A 20706-nucleotide genomic window follows, 5' to 3' on the forward strand; every position below is an offset into this window, starting at 1 on the left:
ATTTGAGCGTTTCACTGCTCGAGGGTCCTGCCCTTGTGACTGCACAGGGAAAACAGCTTGTCATGAGGTGATGTCCAGCTCTTAAAGCAGCCCAGGACTTGTATATTTAAGGCTGTGTAGCAGTTGCAGCTTTGATTTAAGGAGTGTGGGCAGCAGGTTGAAGGAGGTGATTCTCCTCCTCTGCTCTCATGAGACCCAACTAGAGTGCTGCACACAGTTCTGGTGTCCCCAACATAACGGGGACATGGAACTGTTGGAGCAAGTCCAGAGCAGGCCATGAAGCTGCTAAGAGGAATGGAGCATCTCCCCTACAAGGACAGGCTGAGAGAGTTAGGGCTGTTCAGCCAGGAAAAGAGAAAATTGTGTGGAGACCTTATAGCACCTTCCAGGATCTGAAGAGGCTCCAGGAAAGCTGGAGCAGGACTCTTGGTTAGAAACTGCAGTGATAGGACAAGGAGTAACAGGTTCAAATTAAAGGAGAGGAAATTTAGGCTAGACACTAGGAAAAGGTTTTTTCCTGTGAGGGTGGTGAGACACTGTCCCAGGTTGCCCAGGGAGGCTGTGACTGCCCCAACCCTGGCAGTGTTCACAGCCAGGTTGGATGAGCCTTGAGCAACCTGCTCTGGTGGGAGGTGTCCCTGCCCAGGGCAGGGGTTTGGCACTAGATGATCTCTAATGTCTATTCCAACCCCTAAAATTCTATGATTCTATGATTTCCTCTTAAAACTGACTTCTGTAGTTGCCATTTCACACACTCTGTCTTAGGCCTGGGGTGCATTTTTCTTGCAGATTTGATTAAATGCAGTTCTTTTTTCCTAAGTGCAAGGTGAACAATAAAAATACAAAGGGTAATATAGGAGCAGGAGGCAGTCTGCAAGCTCAGCTGCTGAAGCAGCGGTGGGTGAACGGATAAAATGTGGGCTGGAGGATGCTCTTGGTGCTGAGGAAGAGCTTTGAGAGCTCCAGCAAATTTGGGTTGATTTGCTTGAGTTATTGCACTGGTGAGTTACGGATTGGAGATGTGAGGTTTTGTGCTGAGGTTGTATGATGCTCACACTGGAAGGAGCTGTTGCACAGGGTTGACCAAATGCTGTGTAAATGAGGGTTGAAGTGTGTGAGTGCCAGGTGGGAGCCTTGGGATGGGGGGACACCTGCTGAGCTGTGTGGTGGCCACAGCAGCTCCAGAGTTTGGTGGAGAAGATGCTTTTGGGGGACCTCTCCTTAAATGTGGATGAAAGCTGATCATCGTGGGGAGTCCTCACCATTTGTGCTGAAATTCAAAGGCTGAGAGAATTGGGGTTCAGCCTGGACAAGAGAAGACTCCGGGGGAACCTTAGAGCCCCTCCCCAGTGCCTGAAGGGGTCCAACAGAGATGGAGAGGGACTCTGGGCAAGGGCATGGAGTGACAGGGCAGGGTCAAACTGGCAGGGGATGGGCTTAAATTGGCTATTAGGAAGAAATTCTTCCCTGTGAAGGTGATGAGGCACTGGCACAGGTTGCCCAGAGCAGCTGTTAGCTGCCCCATCCCTGAAAGTGTTCAAGGACAGCTTGGACAGGGCTTGGAGCAACCTGGTGTAGTGGAAGGTGTCCCTGCAGGAGAATTGGAATCAAATGACCATTTAAGGTCCTTTCCAGTCCAAATCATTCTGTGATTCTATGAGATTGGGTATTACCTGAAACTGCAGTGTGCAGCTTTCTCATAAGTGTGGGTGGGAAGGTATCTACACCTCCTGTTGCTCCTTTCAGGTGTGATGCCTGACCATTTTCCAGCCCTGCCACTGGGCAGGGGACCTGGCTTTATTTCCATCACCCTTTCTTCCACCTAAGGTCCCATCCATGGCAAGAATTTAACCCTAGATGTAGTCCAGAACGCACAGTGGTGCCCTTTTCTTCCTCAGATTCTTCTGTTGTGTTTCAGGCAAGGGTATGAAGACCCTCATTGGCAGTATCCAGCAACCAGCTATGGGGATGACTACTCCTACCAAAGCCACCAGTGGCAGCCAGTGGCCTGGCAGAATGACAGAGGTATGGGCTAATCCTTTGGGGATGGAGGCAGCTTGCTTGCAGGAGAAGTGATGCGTTCTCCAGGACTGGTTTCTTCTCCCAGGGCTTGCAGATATCCAGGGCTTTGTCCTGCCCATACTCCTGGGTGTTATTGCTCTCTTTGTGCAACACTGGCTCCCAGTTTGCATTTAGGAAATGTGAGCAGGAGCTAGGTGCACCCAAGGGAATGTTTGGTCTTGATCTCCAGGGCTGTAAACCTGCATCATTCCCAGTTCCAGGCTGATATCAGTGGTGCTGTGTGATCAGAGTGGCCAGGGCCTCCTTTTTGCTGTTTCTGGACTGGAGAGAAGGGGCAGGAGGAAAGAGGAAAGGACATCAGTACTGTGTTGGCAAATGTATACAGGGTTTTATCACACCTCCAATGTATTGGGATAGTTTGGAAGCAAATGGGATGTGCATGGCCAACTGCCTGATTCTTCTTTTACAACTTCATTGTTGCTCTGGGGGGAAAATGCTAACTCTTGATTCTCTCTTCAGACTTGAGACAAGGCAAGAGTACCAGTTACCAGAAGCAGCACTACTACAGGGGCTACCACCCCAACCTGGCCACAGGCCCCCCAGGGCAGGACAGGTAAGGGTGGGGAGTCTGGACAACCTGGTGCAAACATTTGCTGCAAAATTGGCAGGTTTGGGGCTGGTTCCAAAATTTGTCTCCCTTTGCTCCCATCTGCAGGAATCAGACCTACAACTCCTATGAGGAGAGCTACATCTCAGCTTCCAGGAGGGAAAGGGCAGGAGGAGAATTCAGCAGCAGTTCAGGGGAGGCTGGTGGTCAGCCCCGAGAGGTAACCTCAAGATGGGCAGGGGTAGAGGACAAGAGGCTTGGGGATCTCAAGGGGATTGGGGGAGCAACCCATGTGTTCCCCCTCCAGCTAAGAAAAGGGCCATTTTACTTTGTTGTACTTAGTGCCTAACAGTCCCTGTGGATTTTTATAGTGGGTTATTAGTGCTTATGAACTCTCCATCTACTGGGCTGTTGCTCCCCAGAGCCAGGAGCAGGACACAAACCTAGGCTTGGTGGGATGCTCCTGTGCAGTGGATCTGGGAAGGGTTTGAAGCACAAACCTCTGAGGAGGAGCTGAGGGGGCTCAGCCTGCAGAAAAGGAGGCTCAGGGGGGACCTTATCACTCCTCACTGAAAGGAGGCTGTAGGCAGGTGGGTGTTGCTGTCTTCTCCCAAGTGACAGGACGAGAGGTAATGGCCTCAAGTTGTGCCAGGAGAAGTTTAGATTGGATATTAGGAAAATTTCTTCCTCAAAAGGGTTGACAAGCATTGGAACAGACTGCCCAGGGCAGTGTGGAGTCACCAACACTGGAGGGATTTAGGACATGCAGATGTGGCACTTGGAGACATGGTTTAGTGATGAATATGACAGTGCTCTGTTAATGGTTGGATTCAGTGATCACAGAGGTCTTTTCCAACCTAAATTGTTCTCTGATTCCATGATTCTGTCCTTCCTGGGTAGTTGACAGCTGCTTGTCAGCGTCAGCTCTGTCAGCTAAGTCCTGCTCCATCACACTTATGTCCTGTCCTGATCGTTGTGTTTTGCCAAGAGAAAATGAAGAGATAAAATATCAAATCAAAGCTGCAGTGGAGATTTTTGCTCCTGGGCAATGCTGGTTTGGGTTCCCAAGCCCCATCTCTTTGGCTGTGTTGAGGAGCTCATGTTAGGGCTAGGAAAGCTGTCAGACTCAACCAGTGACTGATGTAAATTATTTTTCAAAGCTGTTGGGTATGACCAGGGTATGTGCCAGGGTGAACCCAAGATGCTGCAGGGTGTGAGCTGCTCAGGTGGGAACTGGCTGTGCTGCTCTGGCTGGGCACTTTCCTGGAGCAGCAGAGCCTGTCCCACTGCTCTGGGAGCAGGAAGGGAGTAGCATCCCTAGTTTCTCAGCCAGGATTGTTTTCTCCCTTCCTTGCAGCCCTCAGGCCAGCCCAGCCTGCTCCTGCAGTACCACGAGTCAGGGCTCAGCTCCAGCAGCCACGAGCTCAGCCAGTACATCCGTGATGATGCTGACCAGTATGACCCTATGCTTCCAGGGACCTGGAATGTGGAACAAACAGGTGGGGTGTGATGGGGTGCTCTGACAAGGGGGGAGCAAGGGAATAAATGGCTGGTGGTAGGAGATTAGCTGTCTCACAGCTTGGTCCTTTCCTGGAGGAGGCTGTGCAGATACAAGGCATGGCTGGAGGGCTGTGGGGTGGGTGTGTGGACTGGGGGCTCTGCCTGGGTAGCTGCAGGAGCTGTTGTACACACCTGCTGCTGTTGGTGACAGTTGTTGCATGGTGGGGTCAGTGAAGGGATCCTTAAGTTGGGGGTCCAGGCTGGGACCTGGTCATGTCCTTCATAGTGGAAATGGTGTGGGATCAGCATGAGGGACTCTCAGTGGCCTGTGTGGCATTGCAGGGGTGCCTGTGCTGCCCACGCCGACCCCGGTGGTCCCCCTCAAGTTCCTACAGCCACACACGGCAGTGTGCTTCGGAGCTGGAGGCCAGTTGGTGCTGGCACATCCCCACCACCCTGCTGAGGGACAGCTAGCCCATGTTGAGCTGCACAGCCTGGAGGTATGACAGCCTACACCCCCAAATGCCCCCAGTCCTCTTCCTGGAGTGGCTCCTCTTGCCCTGAGGGTTGGAGACACCATTCGTCTCAGCAGCCTTCCTGTCCCCTGCTCCCATCTTCTCTCCATCCCACATACTCCTGAGTCTGCATTGTGCCAGTCTGTGCCTGGGCATGACTTTCAGTCTTCAGCTCTCTAACTCTTGGCATCTGTCCCTTCTGATGGAGACAGATATGCTCTGTACCTCTCTGAAAGATAACTCCACTGCTCTTTCTGAGGTGCTCCAATAGAGAGGCCATATCCATCCCCTGAGTCTACCACAGTGTTCCAGTCTCCTGTTTTGCCTCCCAAAGAAAGCAGGTGGTATCTCAGCAGGCATTTCTTTTCTGGACCTTAGCATTGGGGTCCATTTGATGCTTCAGGGTCTGTGCTCTGGGGTTATCTTAAGGCAGCAGAGAATGGGTTCACTAATGCTGTTCATCCTTGGTCAAGTCACTGGCTTTCAGCTAGCCCAGCTGGGAGAGCCTGATTGCTGGAGTACAGCTGCTGAATTTGCTTTTGTTTTTTAGGCAATCCTTCATGGCACAAAAGAGCTGGAGGAGCTAGAAGCCTTCCCAGGGCCCCTGGCCAGGTATGCTGCACCAGCAGGTCCAGGAGCTGCGTCCTCCTGGCTGTCTCCTTTTGGAGGAGACATGAGCTCAAGGCAGGCTCCAGGGCTCCCATGGTTTTGAGATAACTGCTGAGGTCACATCTAGGTTCAGCTTGGATGTTCAGCCCCTTGGATGTGGTGTGGGTTGGTTTGAATTGTAGGAGTTGGTTTATTTTGAATATTCATAGGGTGTGGGTTTAGTGTGGTTTGTATGTCTGACCTTGTTTGGTACTCATGTCCCTGATAAATGAGTTTTTGGCATCTCTTTGGATGTCTAAAGCCCTGGGTCAACCTGTGGTTAAGCTTTTCCTAAGGTTTTTGTCCCCTGAGACTGCTGAGCATGTCAGGGTCAGACTGGAGCATGCAGCTTCAGCCAGCATGAGCCTGGGGGTGAATCATGTATTGCATCAGGTTGGGTTTGTATTGTATCAGTTACACCAGGATGTCCTCTGGCCACTCATTACCAAAGTGGGGAGAGAAAAGGAAAAACCATTTAGTGAGCTACATATGCCCAGAACCTGTGTAGAAGACCTGGGGGTTACACTTGTGCCAAAGGGAATGTTAGGAATCTCCATATGATGGTGTGATTGGGTCAGGATCAGCATCCACAGTTCCTCATCCCAGGCTGATCCTGTGTCTCAGCCATCCTTTCTTTCCAGCTGTCTGGTTATTTTATTGTACGACAGCAGTTCTGCCTGACTTGCACATAGCTGAAAGGTTTCTGCATCTGTTTCAGTCCCAAAGGGTTTCTGTGGGCACAAGTGTGTCTTTCTCCCTCTGCTATGCCACTTAAATTCAGATTGTGCCTGCTCCTGCAGCCTTGGACAGCCACAGCTGTAACAGCAGCACAGCAAAGCGAAGCAAATCTGAGGTTCTTTGCAGATGGACACGTGGAAATATTATCAGGAGGGCAGAGAGAGGGTTTGAAATGTACTCTGCATCCCTGAAACAGAAATCTGCCAAGAGTCATGACAATGACAAAAGTTAAGCATTTTTGAGCTTAAATGTGGTATGTGGTCATTGGCACTGGGGCATCCCTGTTGGTGATCCTGGGGATGCACTGAGCCTGAATAATGTCCCAGGTTGCTTTGCCTTGGGTTTCTTTGATGTCTTTCTCTGCTGCTGTAGGGAAGATCTGCACAAGGTGGATGTGATGACATTTTGCCAGCAGAAGATAGCCACGGGCTGTGATCTCTCAACACAGAGGGGCAGAGATTCTTCTCTTCTCTGGAAACTCCTGGTCCTCCTCTGCCGGCAGAATGGGGTAGGTATCCCCTGGAAGGGGATGACCCTTTTGATCTCAGAAATGAGAAAGTTTGTATGTCTCTTAGGTGCTTCTTGATCCAGTTGCTATTTTCAGGGGGTCTACCTTAAAAGAAACCCATTCCCATAGCAGTATCAATCAGTTCAATGCTGTCTGGATATTTGGAGCAAACCCTTCTCTGTGATTGCTTTTCATCTTTGGGAACTGCCAACAGCCCAGTGAAAGGGAGTGGTGCCACCTTCATTAAGGAGCCAGCATTTATAGGCTTAAAAGGAAGTTATTCCCTTAATCCACTGAAATCCACCCAATCTCATCTGTGGCTGCTTGTTGGAAGCAGGTGAATAAGGTCTTCAGAGCTAGTGCTGTGAAGGTCTTCCTAGTTGTGCTGAATCCTTTGCCCTCCAAAACTGTGTGCTGGTGGCCAAGGCTGGTCTTGTTGGGGAGATTTGCTGGTGTGAGGTTACAAGTGTGAGGGTGTCAGACTGGGACAGCCTGTGTGCCTCATTCCTCCCCTTCCCTTTCCCAGTCCATGGTGGGCTCAGACACAGCTGAGCTGCTGATGCAAGACTGCAGACATGAGGACAAGTACAAGAGGCAAGACCCTGCAGCCAACCTGATAGGCCTGACGGACGACGAGTTGGTGTCGCGACAGCCAGGGACCCTGGACCTCATCACCGGGGAGGTCCCTCCTGTTGTGGAGACTCAGGCACAGATAGTGGAGAAGTTCACCAAGCTCCTCTACTATGGCAGGAAGAAAGTAAGTGGTGAGTGGGATTCAGGACATGGTGCTGAGGGGATTTTCTTGGCCCCTTTGTTTTTAAGGGGAGGGTGGCCAAGAGGTGATTTGTCATTGTGGGATCAACCCTTCCAGTTTTATTTGTACAACAGAGTTTCTGGCAGTGATTCCCACCACTGGGAACTGGGATGGGGCCCCAAGTGAAGATGAGATGCAAAGGCTTTCAGCAGCACTGCAGGTTTAGTTTCACAGAATCCTGAAACAGTTAGGGTTGAAAGTTACCTTAAAGGTTATCTAGATCCAACCCCACTTGCAGCTATGTGATCTCAAGGGATACCAGAGGCACAGGGAGAGAGAGGTGGTTGCCCAGGTTGAGGTCCCATCGTGGTGGCATTGAGAGCTAACAGACAGCACAGACCTGGAAATCCAGGAGTGACAATATTGCTATGAAGGTCACAGTTCTTGACATCATGCAAGGCAGAAACATAAAAGGACCTTTGTGAATATGGGAGAGCTTTACGAAAGGTATTAGATAAAGCCAGAGCAGTTATTGGCTCTTCTCTGAGCTGAGGGGGCAGAGGGGTCCTCTGGCAGTGGAGGAAGGCAGGGAAGCAGAGTTAGTGCAAATTCTTTTTCTTCTCCACCTTGGCTGCAGGATGCTCTGGTCTGGGCCATGAGAAACCAGCTGTGGGGCCATGCACTGTTCCTCTCCAGCAAGATGGACCCTCGGACCTACAGCTGGGTGCTCACTGGGTAAGTTGGAGAAGCCAAAGCAAGGTATGATGCTCCATGGCTGGCTTTGCCAAGCCTGTTATCCCTTCAGGTGCCCTCAGCCCTGGTGCACTGGAGAAAAAGCATTGATTCCAGCTGAAGCCTTTCAGAAGGGGACAAAGGGAGAGGGGACATCCATCCAGATGTGCCTGAATCCTTCAGGCTTCCTGATGGACAGGAGAAACCAAGTTGAGGGCTGGAAAACAGAAGTAAACTGTTCCCTAGAGATGTGGGGTGGGTTCTGAGTCTTTGGCTTCTCTACTTTGCTGCTCTAGCAAAGGCAGCAATGGGGCAGGGAAGCTGAGCCACTTTCGCTGTGATCCAGCCTGGTCTCAGCTGTTCATCCCACTTGTATGAACATTTTCTGGTAGAATTAACCTACTTAGTCTGGATTGGGTTGATCCCTTCAGGGAGAGTTAAGCAGAAATTTCTGTCTCGTGGAACTCAAATCCTTTTTAAGGGCGTTTTATCCAGTGGAGTCCTGGAGACCTGCCTGCTCTGGAGGTAATGCAGATCATCAGCCTCGTGGGCTGATGATCCTCTCTGCCTTCTTTTTGCAAGGGCATGTAAACAAGGGGAAATGGCTTAAGCTGAAGGAGGGTAGATTTAGATTAGACACTAGGAAGAAACTGTTCCCTGTGAGGGTGCTGAGGCACTGGCACAGGCTGTTCAGAGAAGCCGTGGCTGCCCCAACCCTGGAAGTGTTCAAGGCTAGGTTGGGTAGGGCTTGGAGCAACCTGGTCTAATGGAAGGTGTCCCTGCCCATTGCAGGGGGGTTGGAACTAGAGGATCTTCAAGGTCCCTTCCAACCCACACCATTCAAGGATTCTCTGGGAAACCCCTCAGAACACTGTCTTCCTGGGGCATTTGGGACATGCCCTTGGAAGCGAATGAGGGTTTGGAGTCCTGGCACAGCAGCCCTATCTCTACTGTCTCCTTGCAGGTTCACCAGCACACTGGCCACCAATGACCCCCTGCAGACACTCTTCCAGCTCATGTCAGGAAGGATTCCTCAGGCAGCACTGGTCTGTGAGCAAGAGGCTGACCCTGGCATGTGTTCCCCCCTGTGCTGTCACCTGTGACACCCACCTTGTGGTGACCATCTCTGCTCACCTTTCCTCTCCTCTTGTGTCCCTCCAGTGCTGTGGGGATGCCACATGGGGGGACTGGAGGCCCCACCTGGCTGTGATGTTATCCAACAAGGTTGGAGACATGGAGCTGAACCACCGAGCCATTGTCACCATGGGAGACACTTTGGGTGAGCCAAGACCACTAGGAGCAACTGGAATGGGGGTGGGCACCTGGAGTGTCACCATACATGTCCACACTGGCATGGCTATTTGTGGTGCCAGGATGGAGTGTGCTCACCTGTACCCCTGCTCAGGCTCCCCTAGTTCTACCACTGAACTGAAACCTTCTAGATACAACAAGCAGCAGTCTGGGAAAATGAACTGAAAACAGGGAGAAGAGAGAGATGAGGGTCCGCATGGGCAAGGAAGGAAAGTGGGGTGGTTGGATTTGGGTTTCCATATGAACTCAGGTGCTTCCAAAGTAAGGCTGACTATGTGGTGATGTCTCGGGGCTAACTGTTTATCTTTTTCTTCCTGTCCAGCCAGCAAGGGAGCAGTGGAAGCAGCTCATTTCTGCTACCTGATGGCAGATATCCCTTTTGGTTACTTTGGGGTGAAGACAGATCGCATGGCCCTGCTGGGCAGCAGCCACCGGTGAGTGAGCCTGGGAGTCACCTGTCCCAGCTTTTCCCCATACCTGGAATCTCACTTTTATGCAAAAGCAATCCCTCTTTGTGGGTTTTACTGCTCTTAATGTGAGTTGTCTCTTTGAGGAGGGAGTTCTGCTCCTGCTTGCTGACCCTACCCCTCTCCTCTGCAGCCAGGCATTTGCCCAGTTCGCCAGGACAGAAGTCATCCAGAGGATGGAAATCTTTGAGTACTGCCAGCAGCTACGACAGCCTGAATCCTTCCTGCTTCCCTTCCAGGTAGCAGAAATGCTCAAGCACATCTGGTGCAGCTGCTCAGACCTGCCCCAAAACATCCACCCAAAGCCAAGGATTCAGGCTGCTCCTAAGGCTTGTCCCCTCACTGGGCTTTGGGAGTACTGGGGAGGCTGTCCCAGCTGAGAGGCTCCTCCAGGGCAGATTTTGGGGTGCATAGTGTGTTCTATCAGTGGTCACTCATGTCTGGTTGTTCTCCTGCTCTCGTGGTAAAGGCTTTTCCTATTGCAAATCAGTACCTGGCTATTGCTGCCTTGAATGCTGCATGCCTTGGGTGGATACATCCCTGGAAGTGTTCAAGGCCAGGTTAGATGAGACTTTGAGCAACCTGGATGAGCTTTGAGGCTGAAACTGGATGATCTTTAATGTCTCTTCCAATCCAAACTGTTCTGTGATTCTATGGAGCTGCTGTGCTGTCCCCACTGCCTGCCTGGTTCAGGAAGCAAGGCTGGATGCACCCATGGGGATGGGTGGGAGTGCCCCCAAGTTGCAGGGGACCTCTGGGTGTTGAGACATCCAGGATGCTCCAAGTCACCCTGGGATGATGTGCCATGGCAGTGGGCACTCACAGGTGTGTCCATGTCCTTGTTCACCTATGGCTGCTCTGCTTCCCTCTCCCAAGGTGTACAAGTTGCTCTATGCCTCTCGCTTGGCTGACCATGGGCTCCCAGCCCAGGCCCTTCAATACTGTGAACAGATTGCCACTGTGCTCCTGCGCCAGGACCCAGCCAGGCACCCTGTCCTGGCCCAGCAAGTGATGAAGGTGAGTCTGGTACCTCCTGCATCCTCGTCAGGGTGTCATACCCACTCAGGACCCAGTGTGGTGGGAAGCATCCCTGGCATTTCCCATGGCTGGGAGTGCTTGGGAAATCTGAGCAGTCCCCCAGGATTTGCTTTGTGGTGTGTGCTGAGTACAGCAAAGCCAAGACCCCCATGGGGTCTCTAATCCCCACAAATTTAGGGTAGAAAACAAAGGAATTAAGTTGACTGCCAAGTAGGAGCAGAGTTATTTGGAAGCAAAGGATGTTTTTAATTCTGGAGGGGCTTTCTGAATGTCTGTATGGCACAGACTTAAGAAGCTGAAGTGTAAGTACTTCACATTTGCCCTCCAGCACATGATTCATGATGTCATTTACCTGCTGGATGCATTTTTGGGGTGACAGTGAATAGGGGAATGTCCCAGCTTGTAGCACCAAGTGCAGCCCCTCCACTTCATGAACAAGGTGCTAGGGCAAGGAAAAGTGCAGCAAAGTGTCCTGGGTCTCCTGGGAAGCTTGGGCTCTCAGGAGTGCAGGTCTGCCCTCTCCATGCACATCACCAGGGCAGTGCTGAAGCTGCTTGGAGCCTTTCTCCATCCTTCAAGGCCAGAGTGGATGGGACATTGAGCAACCTGGTCTAGTGAAAGGTGTCCCTGCCCATGGCAGGGGGTTGGAATGAGATGAGCTTTAAAAGGTTCCTTCCAACCCAAATCACAGAATATTTGAGTTGGAAGGAACCCATGAAAATCACTGAATCCCACTTTTGGCTCTGCACAGGACATCCCTGAGAATCACACCATGTGCCTGAGAGCATTGTCCAAACACTTCTTGAGGTCTGTCAGGCTTGGGGCTGTGACCACTGTCCTGGGGAGCTGTTCCAGTGCCCAAACACCCCCTGGGGGAAGAGCCTTTTTCTAATATCCAACCTACACCTCCCCTGACACAACTTCAGGCCACTTCCTTGGGTCCTGTCACTGGTGCCAGGGGGAAGAGGTCAGTGCTGCCCCTGTACTGCCCCTTGTGAGGAAGCTGATAACACCCATGAGGTCTCCTCCAGGCTGAACAGACCAAGTGCCCACATTTGCTCCTCATATAGTTTCCCCTCAAGTCCCTTCACCATCTTCATTGCCTCCCCTAATAGCTTAATATCTTCCTCACATTGTGATGCCCAAAAGTGCACACAGTATTGAAGATGAGGCCACACCAGCACAGAGCAGAGCAGGAAATCATGCAGTGATTCTATGAAAGGGGCAAAAGGTGTGGTGCTGTGAGACTAGGGTAGCAAGGGTGGCTGTCTGAAGTGGGTGCTGCAGAAATCACCCAAAACTTAGCTGGCACAGCTCCCCCCACATCGATGAAGCGTATTTACTGTCTAACAGCCTCTCAGATGTGCCGTTCTGCTGGGGATAATGCTTCTCCTGGGAGAAAACACTTTCATCTGAAAAACTAGTGCATTCGTAGACACTCTTGTCTTTGATGTTTTAGACTGTGTTACAAATTATGATACACATTAGTGTTTGATTAAGACTTCCCCTCTTTTGAAGCTGAGGACGATATACAACCAGGTGCTGGTTCATTAATATTGGATCAAAGTGCACATTAGCTTTTGGATTAAACGTTCTCCCCGTTTAGGAGTAATCATGCTTATAATTTCCTTTTTCCTGCCATTGATTTAGGATGAACATAGGTGTGTTTGTAAAGGGATGGGACAGTGGGGATGTAGGTAGTGCTGTGTAGCTCATGTCTTGCTGTAAACTCCTGGAATTGTGAAGTGTCTTGTGCTGGTTTGGAGTAGGTTTTAAAAAAGTTCAGGAACAGAGAGAAATGTCCAGTGGGGACTGGTGTGGGAGGCATAGCTCAGACCTGTGTGGCTATGGAGGAGGGTAGGCTGAACTGCGAAGTCACCCCTGGATGTTTTTTTAGTGGCAGCCTCATAGCAAAGCATAGAAGATAAATGAGCATTAAGAACATGGGGAAAAATTTGATAAATCCCCAAGAATCATAGAATGGTTTGGGTTGGAAGGGACCTTAGGGATCATCTAGTTCCAATCCTTCTGCCATGGGCAAGGACATCTCCCACTAGACCAGGTTGCTGGTAAGTTGATACCAGCAAGAGACAATTCAGTAAAGATGTGGATGGAGAGCAGTGCTTTGTGTCATCTCTCCTCATCCAGCTGTATGAAAACTGGAGTCTTGTCTAAGCAATTTCTGCAGTCTGGGATTTAGCTCTGCAGGGCACCCTCCATCTCATCCTGGAATTCTGGTTGCTCCAGAAGATCCTCTCCCTGTTGATGGTAGTGGAGCCCCATGTCACTGTGCAGCTAGGCCAGCACAGACCCCTCTTTTGTAGAAGGAATTAAACACTCAGCAGCAATACTGCAGAGAGGGACCTGGGGGAGATAGTGGAGCATGGAAAAAAAAATCTTGAGCAGCAGCATAACAAGATGCTGTTACAAAAGGAAAGGAAAAAAAAGCCAATGTTATAACATCGTTCTGGGCTGTGAGAGCAAGAGTGGCATGTGTGAGACAAGGAGGTGATAATCCTCCCATGCTGGGGTCTCGGGGGTCTTGGCTGGAGCACTGTGCACTGTTTGGGATGCTGCACTCAGAGACAGGACCAAATTGGAGTGAGTGCAGTAGAGGAGAGCTGGGGTGATAAGAGATGGAGGGGAAAATGACCTCTGAAGAAGACCTCGGGGTTATTTGTTCTAGGCAAGATATGCTGGAGGAGAAAGGGGCACAGGGGATGTGATAACAGCCCTCTGGCATGCAGGAGGCTGCTCTTTGAGGACAGTGCCTGGCTGTCCCTGCAGCTTCCATGGGAGCAGGGATAGAGAGGCTTAATTTGCAGCAGAGAAGATTTCACTTAGATATTAAGCAAAAGCTCTTTAGCTGTAAGGATGTTAAGCATCAGGACAGGCCTGGAAGGCTGTGAAATCTTCTCAGAGATTTGTAAGTGTAAATCAGAAAAACACCAGCTCCCATCCATCCTTGTAGGATAGGTGAGGGGTTGATGCACAGCCCTGGGAGCTGGGCTTTTTCCAGGGCTCCTGGTGGGGTATCCTGCAAACCTGCCTGTGTCCCAGGCTGGCTGTTAGGTGGGATTAAAGGTATTCATTTTCCTCAAAGGAAAGGATGGTGATAGTTACCTGCCTCTTTGATGTGGGGAGCATCTTTGACACTGGTCTTTTGGCATCCCTGTGGAGGTGCTGAGCCAACCCTGCTGAGACTCTCTGCAGGGCACCACGGGGTGGCAGAGGGAGTAAATCCTGCACAAGAGGCTGGTGTTACTTTTACCCCCGTGTTATGAAGAAGTGATGCTATTTTCCCCTGAGCCCACATGCCCAGCCATGTGCATCAGGTCCCTGTAGATCTGAAATGTATGATGATCCTCACTATCCTCCTGGCCCCACAGCTAGCTGAGCGGCTGAAGCTCTCTGACCCTCTGCTCCTGGAGATGCCAGAGCAGGATGAGACCCTGGAGCCTGACTGGCTGGAGCAGCTCCGAGCCTGCTGCCAGGAGTGGGAGGTAAGCAGTGCTGTGGGGCAGCTGGTCTGTGTCATGCTTTGTCTGCAGGAGCATCCTCCTCCTCTGCCCTCAGTCCAAGAGAATGGGGACGGAGGTTCAAGGACTGTTATTGCCCAGCTGTCTTCCCCCTTAGCTTGTGAGCTCAGAGATGTGGGACCTTTTCCATCCCATTTCCCCTCCTGCCTGCTCTCAGCAGCCCTGCAGCCCCCTTCACTTGCTGGGAAAGAGCTGTGTCCATGCTAGTGTGGGTCTCAACTGCTGCCCAGGGTGGGTTGCAAGCCCCAGACCCACATGCACTGTGCTTTCCTTTACACTGAATTTGTGGTTTCCTTAGCCTTTGCCCTGTGCCATCCTTTTTGCTATCTGTTTTATCATGTTTTCCCCTTCAGTCCTTGCAGGTGGAAGATCATCTCCCTCTGGAGGTGACACTCGCTCAGCCAGGGCTCTCCTGTCCTGATCCATTGATGGCAGGTAAAGAAAATGAAGCAGTAGGTTGTGGTCACCACAGTGGGCTTCTCTGCATGTGGAATAGTGCTGCCAGGGTTTGGCAGGCAGCTCGCTGCTTCCTGGAGCATTTTCCAGTAGCTACACCTTGCTTCTCCTTACCATCCCCCTGGAGCTCAATCCCTGCTTCCTGCAGCATTTTCCAGTAGCTACACCTTGCTCCTTACCATCCCCCTGGAGCTCAATATTCTGCTCCTGTCTCGATGCATTCCTCCAGCATGGGCTGCAAAGGGAGGGGTGGATGCTCATGTCGTTTTACAAAGTCTGAGTAATTTGGCCTAATTACCACAGCTTCAAGGGTCCCTGTGGGTGCTGTGGGAGGAGAGGAGGAGCTGGGGGTGGGTGCTGGACGTGAGGCATGTGCCTCCTGGCTGAGCTTTGGGAGCGACAGCTCCATTCCCAGGCAGCCCTCTGAGGGTGCAAACTGGAGCTGAACTAAGGGGATTTCACACTTAGAGAGCAAAGGATTCAGGAAGGAGCTTGGGCTGCAGGATGCCTGTTGGTGAACCCCCAGTGTTTCCCCTTCCCTGCTGCTGCTTTGATCTCTATGCTTTGCCTCTTGGTGACCCCAAGAATCCCCTCCAGCACTATAGTCCACTCGGAGACACCAAGATGAGGGACACAACCCTCCCCTGGTGTCAAGGGAAGGGCTAAAGAGCTTTCCTTTCCCAGCTGAGCAGTGCATCCATTGGGGTGTTTCATTGAGGAGAAGTCAAGAGCTGGTGGCCCACTAGCATTGCTTCACATCCCCCTCCATCAGCAGGATGCCCTGGTACAGCCTGCTGCTCCTTACTGCTGCTTGGGTCTAACTTTCTGCTGGGAATGCTGGCACTGAAGGGTGGAGAATAGAGGCTGGTGCAGACAGGATGAAACGCGACACATTCCTTCAAGCCGTTTCTTCCTATCAGCTTTCCCTGCTGCTGCCAAATTCCCTTTCAAAGAGCTCTCCCAGGCAGTAAAAAGGATCATCAATCCTAATTGCCTTCTGCTGCTATCAGGGCTGAGGCTGTGATCTTCCTTCCCTGGAAAGAAGTTGCAGGTATGATGATCCCATTGGCTTGGCTTCTCCAAGCAGCCAGGTCTGCTCAGTGTGGTCTCCACAGCAAACTTTCCCGATGCTTGGCCCTTTTCTTTGCTGTGAAGGCCATCCAGAGCCACCACCTGAGGGACCTGCATGCAGAGAAAGCTGGCTTGGTGCTGAATTCATCCATCTTGGAAAGACAAAGCCCAGATCAAATGCCAAGCTGGGATCCACGTGGTCACAGCAACCTCCCTCTCCATCCTTACAGCCTGGGCTCCCTGACTTTTTCCAGCTGAGCTTGCCAGGCAGCATGAAGTTGAGCATCCATCCTCCTCCCTGTGGATCTTGAGCATCTCCAGGCCCTGTGGGAGCAGCTCATGAGTGTGAAGCCAACCCTGAGTAGGCAGGAGGCGATGCTGGCAGCAAAGCAAAGATTTGGTAGCAGTGCAATCAAGAGGTGCCATAGACTTTCCCTATGGGATCTGGGTCCTGCCTGACATGTCTTACAGTGATGGGAGAAAAAGTTCTCAGTGCCCAGCATGTTTCTGGCAGGAGGCTGCCAAGCTGGAATAAGCAGGACGCACACCTGGGACCAATGTGTGTGTTAAATAAAACAAACCCTGCTTGCTCAACCTGCCTTTCAAACAAAACTCCAACCCTGAATAGATCTGCCTAAAGCAAGAAACTCATCCATGGGTGCTGCTGTGGAGCAGCAATAAAGCTTCCTGGTGAATTTTCTTTCCTGCTCATGGTGTGCAGAAGGAGAGGAGGAAAAGGCTGGAGGCCTCAGGCTCCTTTGAACTGCTGGTGCATGCTGCTTGTGGGCTCATTGCTTCCACAGCTTTCCCATACTGAGTCCTTTTTCCAACCTCAGGCACATTCCCAGGAGGGTTTTCCCCCCCTATCTTTCCCAGCCCACCTTCCTTGAAGCCTCTGAAAGGTACTTGCTGCTGTGCTGAGTCCTACCTCCTCCCTCCCTGGTCCCTTGGGGTCTCTCCTCATTCCCCGATCTCATGCTGATGTGTAATGGAAAGGGAGAAAATTCTGTGTAACAGCCTGATGGGATTATAAGCATTATAAAAATGGTACACTCCTGAGTTGTGTATTTTTTGCAGATGGTGAGTCTGGCAATGAGCTTTCCCAGAGTGCAGGCTACCAGTATGACCAGTGGTCCCAGCCTGTGCCACCACAGGGACCCATCTCCCAGGAGAATGTGTCTGTCTGGTCCCCAGCACCTGCTCAGGCCACAGCATCACCACTGCTCGGCGTTGGGCAGGAGCTGCAGCCCCCTGTGCTCAGCCAAGGGACAGCTGCCCCTCCAGGGGGGGAATTTGCTGAGTCCCCTGCACAGGTGATGCCACTAGCAGGTAAGTGTTGCAGCCTTGTTTCTCTACAAAACTAATAGAATCCCAGAATGGTTTGGGTTGGAAGTGATCTTACAGCTCATCTCATTCAAAGCTTCCTGCCCTGGGCAGGTACTAGACCAGGTTGCTCCAAAGTCCATCCAACCTGGCTTGGAACACTTCCAGGGATAGGGCAGCCACAGCTTCTCTGGGCCATCTGTGCCCAGTGCCTTACTATCCTCACAGGGAAGGCTTTTTTCCTTAGCAGCTGCCTTTGAGATGCACCAGTTCAACCTTCCAACTTACTCCCTGGTGCTGGCACGGGCAGGGACCAGAATGGTGTTTTGCATCTCTTGGTGGGGACAACTTGACCACCATATGGGTGACTGTGCTCTGGGGTGAGATGATAGAGGTACTGGAAATAACTCTGATGGCTACATCAGGAGCTCCTCAGGTGAGGCCCTGACTGTGCCCTTTGCTCTGTTCCACAGCAGAACCTGAGGAGCCCTGGGGTACCCCACTGTCCCTCGGGAAGGTGCTGCCAGACCTCCCAGCAGAGCAGGTGAGTCAGAAGGACCAGGGACACTATCCCATTGGGAGTCCTGGGGGGATTTGGGACTTGATGGATCATCTGTCCATGCTCTGAACTTGTACAAAAGCCCCTCAGTATGGTGCCAGCTGTCTGAATCATCTGTCCATGCTCTGAACTTGTATAAAAGCCCCTCAGTATGGTGCCAGCTGTCCCCTTGGGGGACCTGACAGGGTAAGGGAGCTCTCTCCAGCCTCCCACCAGTGGAGAGTCTGGCTGTACCCCACTGTGGATGCTGCTGCTCCCCACCTGCTGTGTAAGGAATGTGTGGGTCCCTAGGGATGTTCTCCACTAATCCTGGCATGGAGGAGTCTTGAGGGCACTCTGATCGTGCTTGGTGCATGGGAATAGCACATGGCAGCTTCAGTCTCTGGTACCAGGAGGAGTTAAAGACAAGGGTTCGGACTGACTCGGAGACCTCCACTGTCTCCTTGGATGACAGCCAGCCTTCCTCGGAGAGCGAGGCTGAGGACACTGCTGAGGAGGCAAAGAAGCCAAATGAGGACAAGGTGAGCATGCCAGAGCCAATGTGAACCTCGTGCTCTGAGCTTGCCTGCCCCTGATGCCTGCCCTGCCCCTGGCAAAGTGGTGCCCAGAGCCAATGTGAACCTCATGCTCTGAGCTTGCCTGCCCTGCCCCTGGCAAAGTGGTGCCCACTCCCAGCAGGTGTCTGGATGGCCATGGCATCCTCCCCTTCTTATCCCTTTCCACTGCATTTCTTTGTGACAACTTTTGTTTCCCAGAGCTCTGGATTCAGGTGGTTTGGCTGGTTTCGGTCAAAGCCCACCAAAGAAGCTTCTTCCAAAGCCACAACTGAGGCAACCTCAGACTCCCCCACATCTGGACTGCAGGTAGGGGACAAAATGCTGCCCTGTCCCTTGTGACACCCTGAGTGCAGCTGCAAGGATGGGTGACACATTGCCCCAGCACCCACTGCTTCTCCTTCCATCCTTATGCAGGGACTGTGCCACTGCACAGCTCTTCATGGCCATGTCTCTTTGTGGAGACACAGCAGGACTGGGAGCCCTTTTAGCCTGGAAGTGACTCCTTGATTAACAATAACTGTAAATTTATAAAAACTCTTTGATCCAGGAGGTCCTCTGAGCCCTTGGCAAACTCCGCAGGGATTGCTTGCCCTCCAGTGGAGTGGAACGCAGCAGCTGCGAGCGGCACTGCTCGGGCAGGTTTCAGGAGCTGAAGGGAAGGAAAAGCCTCTTCAATTGGAAGTGCAGCAGTGAGGGGGAAGCAGCCATGTGTGGTTAGCCCAGTCCTGCCTGAATCCTCAGGGTGTCACATCCCTGATGGGGGGCTTGGAGTGAGATCCTCCCCCTGGCAGTTTGCTCCTCGTTGAGAATGATCTGTAGTCCCTGAACAGGAATTTTTGGGATGTTCATCTACAACTAGTAGGAGATGAAGAGCAAAGATCTATGGAGCTTGGTGACCCTTCATGCTGTACCCAGGCTTGGTGTGGTCTAATTCCAAGCTCTCAGGTGGTTGAGTTTGGTGGCAGTGTTGCTTGCCCTGACCCTGTTGCCCCCACCCTTAGCCAGGTTTCCTGCAGCTCCTGGGGTACCTCTCCATCAGGATGGGGGCAGAGCAGTACCCCGAAAGTGTGGTGTGGTGTCTGACTCAGGGGTCTTTTCACCACACAAGGAGCTTCTGCTCTAAATGGGTGGATGTACTTTCAGGAGAGGACGTCACCATCCCCACCCAATGCCCCTCTTGCAGCTGGGATAAGCCCCTTGGCTCAGCCTCTCTCCAGAAATCCTGGTAAATACCATATGGATCCCCTTACCCCTCTCCTCATCTGCCTTGTAGAAGCTGTTCCTCTTAAGTTTAAGTTTTTTTTGTTTTGCTTGCTTGCCTCAGGAGGAATGCAGGGTGAAAATACCTTTGCTGTTAGCCCAGTGCCCATGGAGGTGAGGAGCTCGTGGGACAAGGTTGGAGGGCAGACAGCAGGACAGCAGGTGAGGAGAGGAGAGAGGTGTATCTGAGTGTGTGCAGGGGGTGTCCAGGACACCACTCTGCTCAGGATTGCTCTGAAACTGGGGGGTGGCTGTTAAATTTCTCTCTTTGGCCCTTCCAGACTCGCTTCCCTGGGCCTCTCCCACCACGGGCATCAATCCCCCTCTTCAACCCTGCCCAGGTCTCGCAGGTGAGAGCATCCTCCTGGTGGTGGTGCTGGATGGGGCTGGGATTGGGGAGGGGGTGTCTCCTGGCTTTTGGGGGGATGCCAGATTGCATCTGCTGAGGGGGAATTAGGGGATACCAGCCCTGAGTAAAAGGGTTTGTTGTTTATAAGAAATCAAACTGGGGGAGGACAGTGATGGGAAGGTGTGATGGATGAGAGCAATAGAGGGAGGATCCTTGTGGCTACATCCTGATGACAACAAATCCACATTTTGGGGACAACTCACCCTTACATCACATCTATCTCTCTCTGTGTTTCCCAGCTTGCTGCCACTGCCCGACCCACCCAACCCAGGCTGCTTTCCCAGCGCCGCTACCCCAATCCCCTCTGACTGGTGGCACATGCCAATTGCAGGAAGTTGGGTTTTTTTTAAACAAAGTGGTGTTTGTGGTTATTTTTTGGGGGGCCAGTTTGGTGTTTGGTCACCTGTTTGGTGTTGGGGGTGTTGTAAATAAGGTTTGGGGGGGTTAAAGTCAATGAACGGGGGCAGGTTTGGGGGTTTAAAGCCAATGAATGGCAGGGGGGAGGGTTGGGGGTTTAAGTTCAATAAATGGGGGGGGTTTGGGGGCTTAAACTCAATAAATAGGGTGAGGTTTTGGGGTTTAAAGTGAATGCATTGGAGGTTTAAAAGTAAATGAATGGGGGGTAGGTTTAGGGGTTTAAAGTCAGTAAATGAGGGGAGGTTTGGGGGTTCAAAGTCAAATAGGGGAGGAGG

The 20706-nt window shown here is 51.8% G+C and overlaps 1 protein-coding gene across 1 annotated transcript in view; it reads left to right on the plus strand.

The window, feature by feature from the left end:
• SEC16B (SEC16 homolog B (S. cerevisiae)) overlaps window positions 1–20322 on the plus strand; it is a gene marked incomplete at its 5' end in the record, with an annotated part of 20722 nt that extends 400 nt beyond the window's left edge. The window contains 24 exons of the mRNA XM_009069477.1: window positions 1919–2025; window positions 2542–2635; window positions 2738–2849; window positions 3987–4128; window positions 4472–4629; window positions 5195–5256; window positions 6403–6538; window positions 7065–7295; window positions 7930–8027; window positions 8989–9070; window positions 9186–9303; window positions 9658–9769; window positions 9936–10041; window positions 10679–10819; window positions 14230–14367; window positions 14742–14814; window positions 16984–17235; window positions 17703–17773; window positions 18181–18309; window positions 18544–18651; window positions 19489–19570; window positions 19670–19768; window positions 19879–19955; window positions 20254–20322. Of these exons, the coding sequence (XP_009067725.1) occupies window positions 1919–2025; window positions 2542–2635; window positions 2738–2849; window positions 3987–4128; window positions 4472–4629; window positions 5195–5256; window positions 6403–6538; window positions 7065–7295; window positions 7930–8027; window positions 8989–9070; window positions 9186–9303; window positions 9658–9769; window positions 9936–10041; window positions 10679–10819; window positions 14230–14367; window positions 14742–14814; window positions 16984–17235; window positions 17703–17773; window positions 18181–18309; window positions 18544–18651; window positions 19489–19570; window positions 19670–19768; window positions 19879–19955; window positions 20254–20322 (2797 nt within the window). The remainder of the gene's footprint in view (window positions 1–1918; window positions 2026–2541; window positions 2636–2737; window positions 2850–3986; window positions 4129–4471; window positions 4630–5194; window positions 5257–6402; window positions 6539–7064; window positions 7296–7929; window positions 8028–8988; window positions 9071–9185; window positions 9304–9657; window positions 9770–9935; window positions 10042–10678; window positions 10820–14229; window positions 14368–14741; window positions 14815–16983; window positions 17236–17702; window positions 17774–18180; window positions 18310–18543; window positions 18652–19488; window positions 19571–19669; window positions 19769–19878; window positions 19956–20253) is intronic.
• Window positions 20323–20706: the final 384 nt, after the last annotated feature.

Source organism: Acanthisitta chloris, unplaced genomic scaffold, assembly GCF_000695815.1.
Source record: "Acanthisitta chloris isolate BGI_N310 unplaced genomic scaffold, ASM69581v1 scaffold2452, whole genome shotgun sequence".
Taxonomy (NCBI): domain Eukaryota; kingdom Metazoa; phylum Chordata; class Aves; order Passeriformes; family Acanthisittidae; genus Acanthisitta; species Acanthisitta chloris.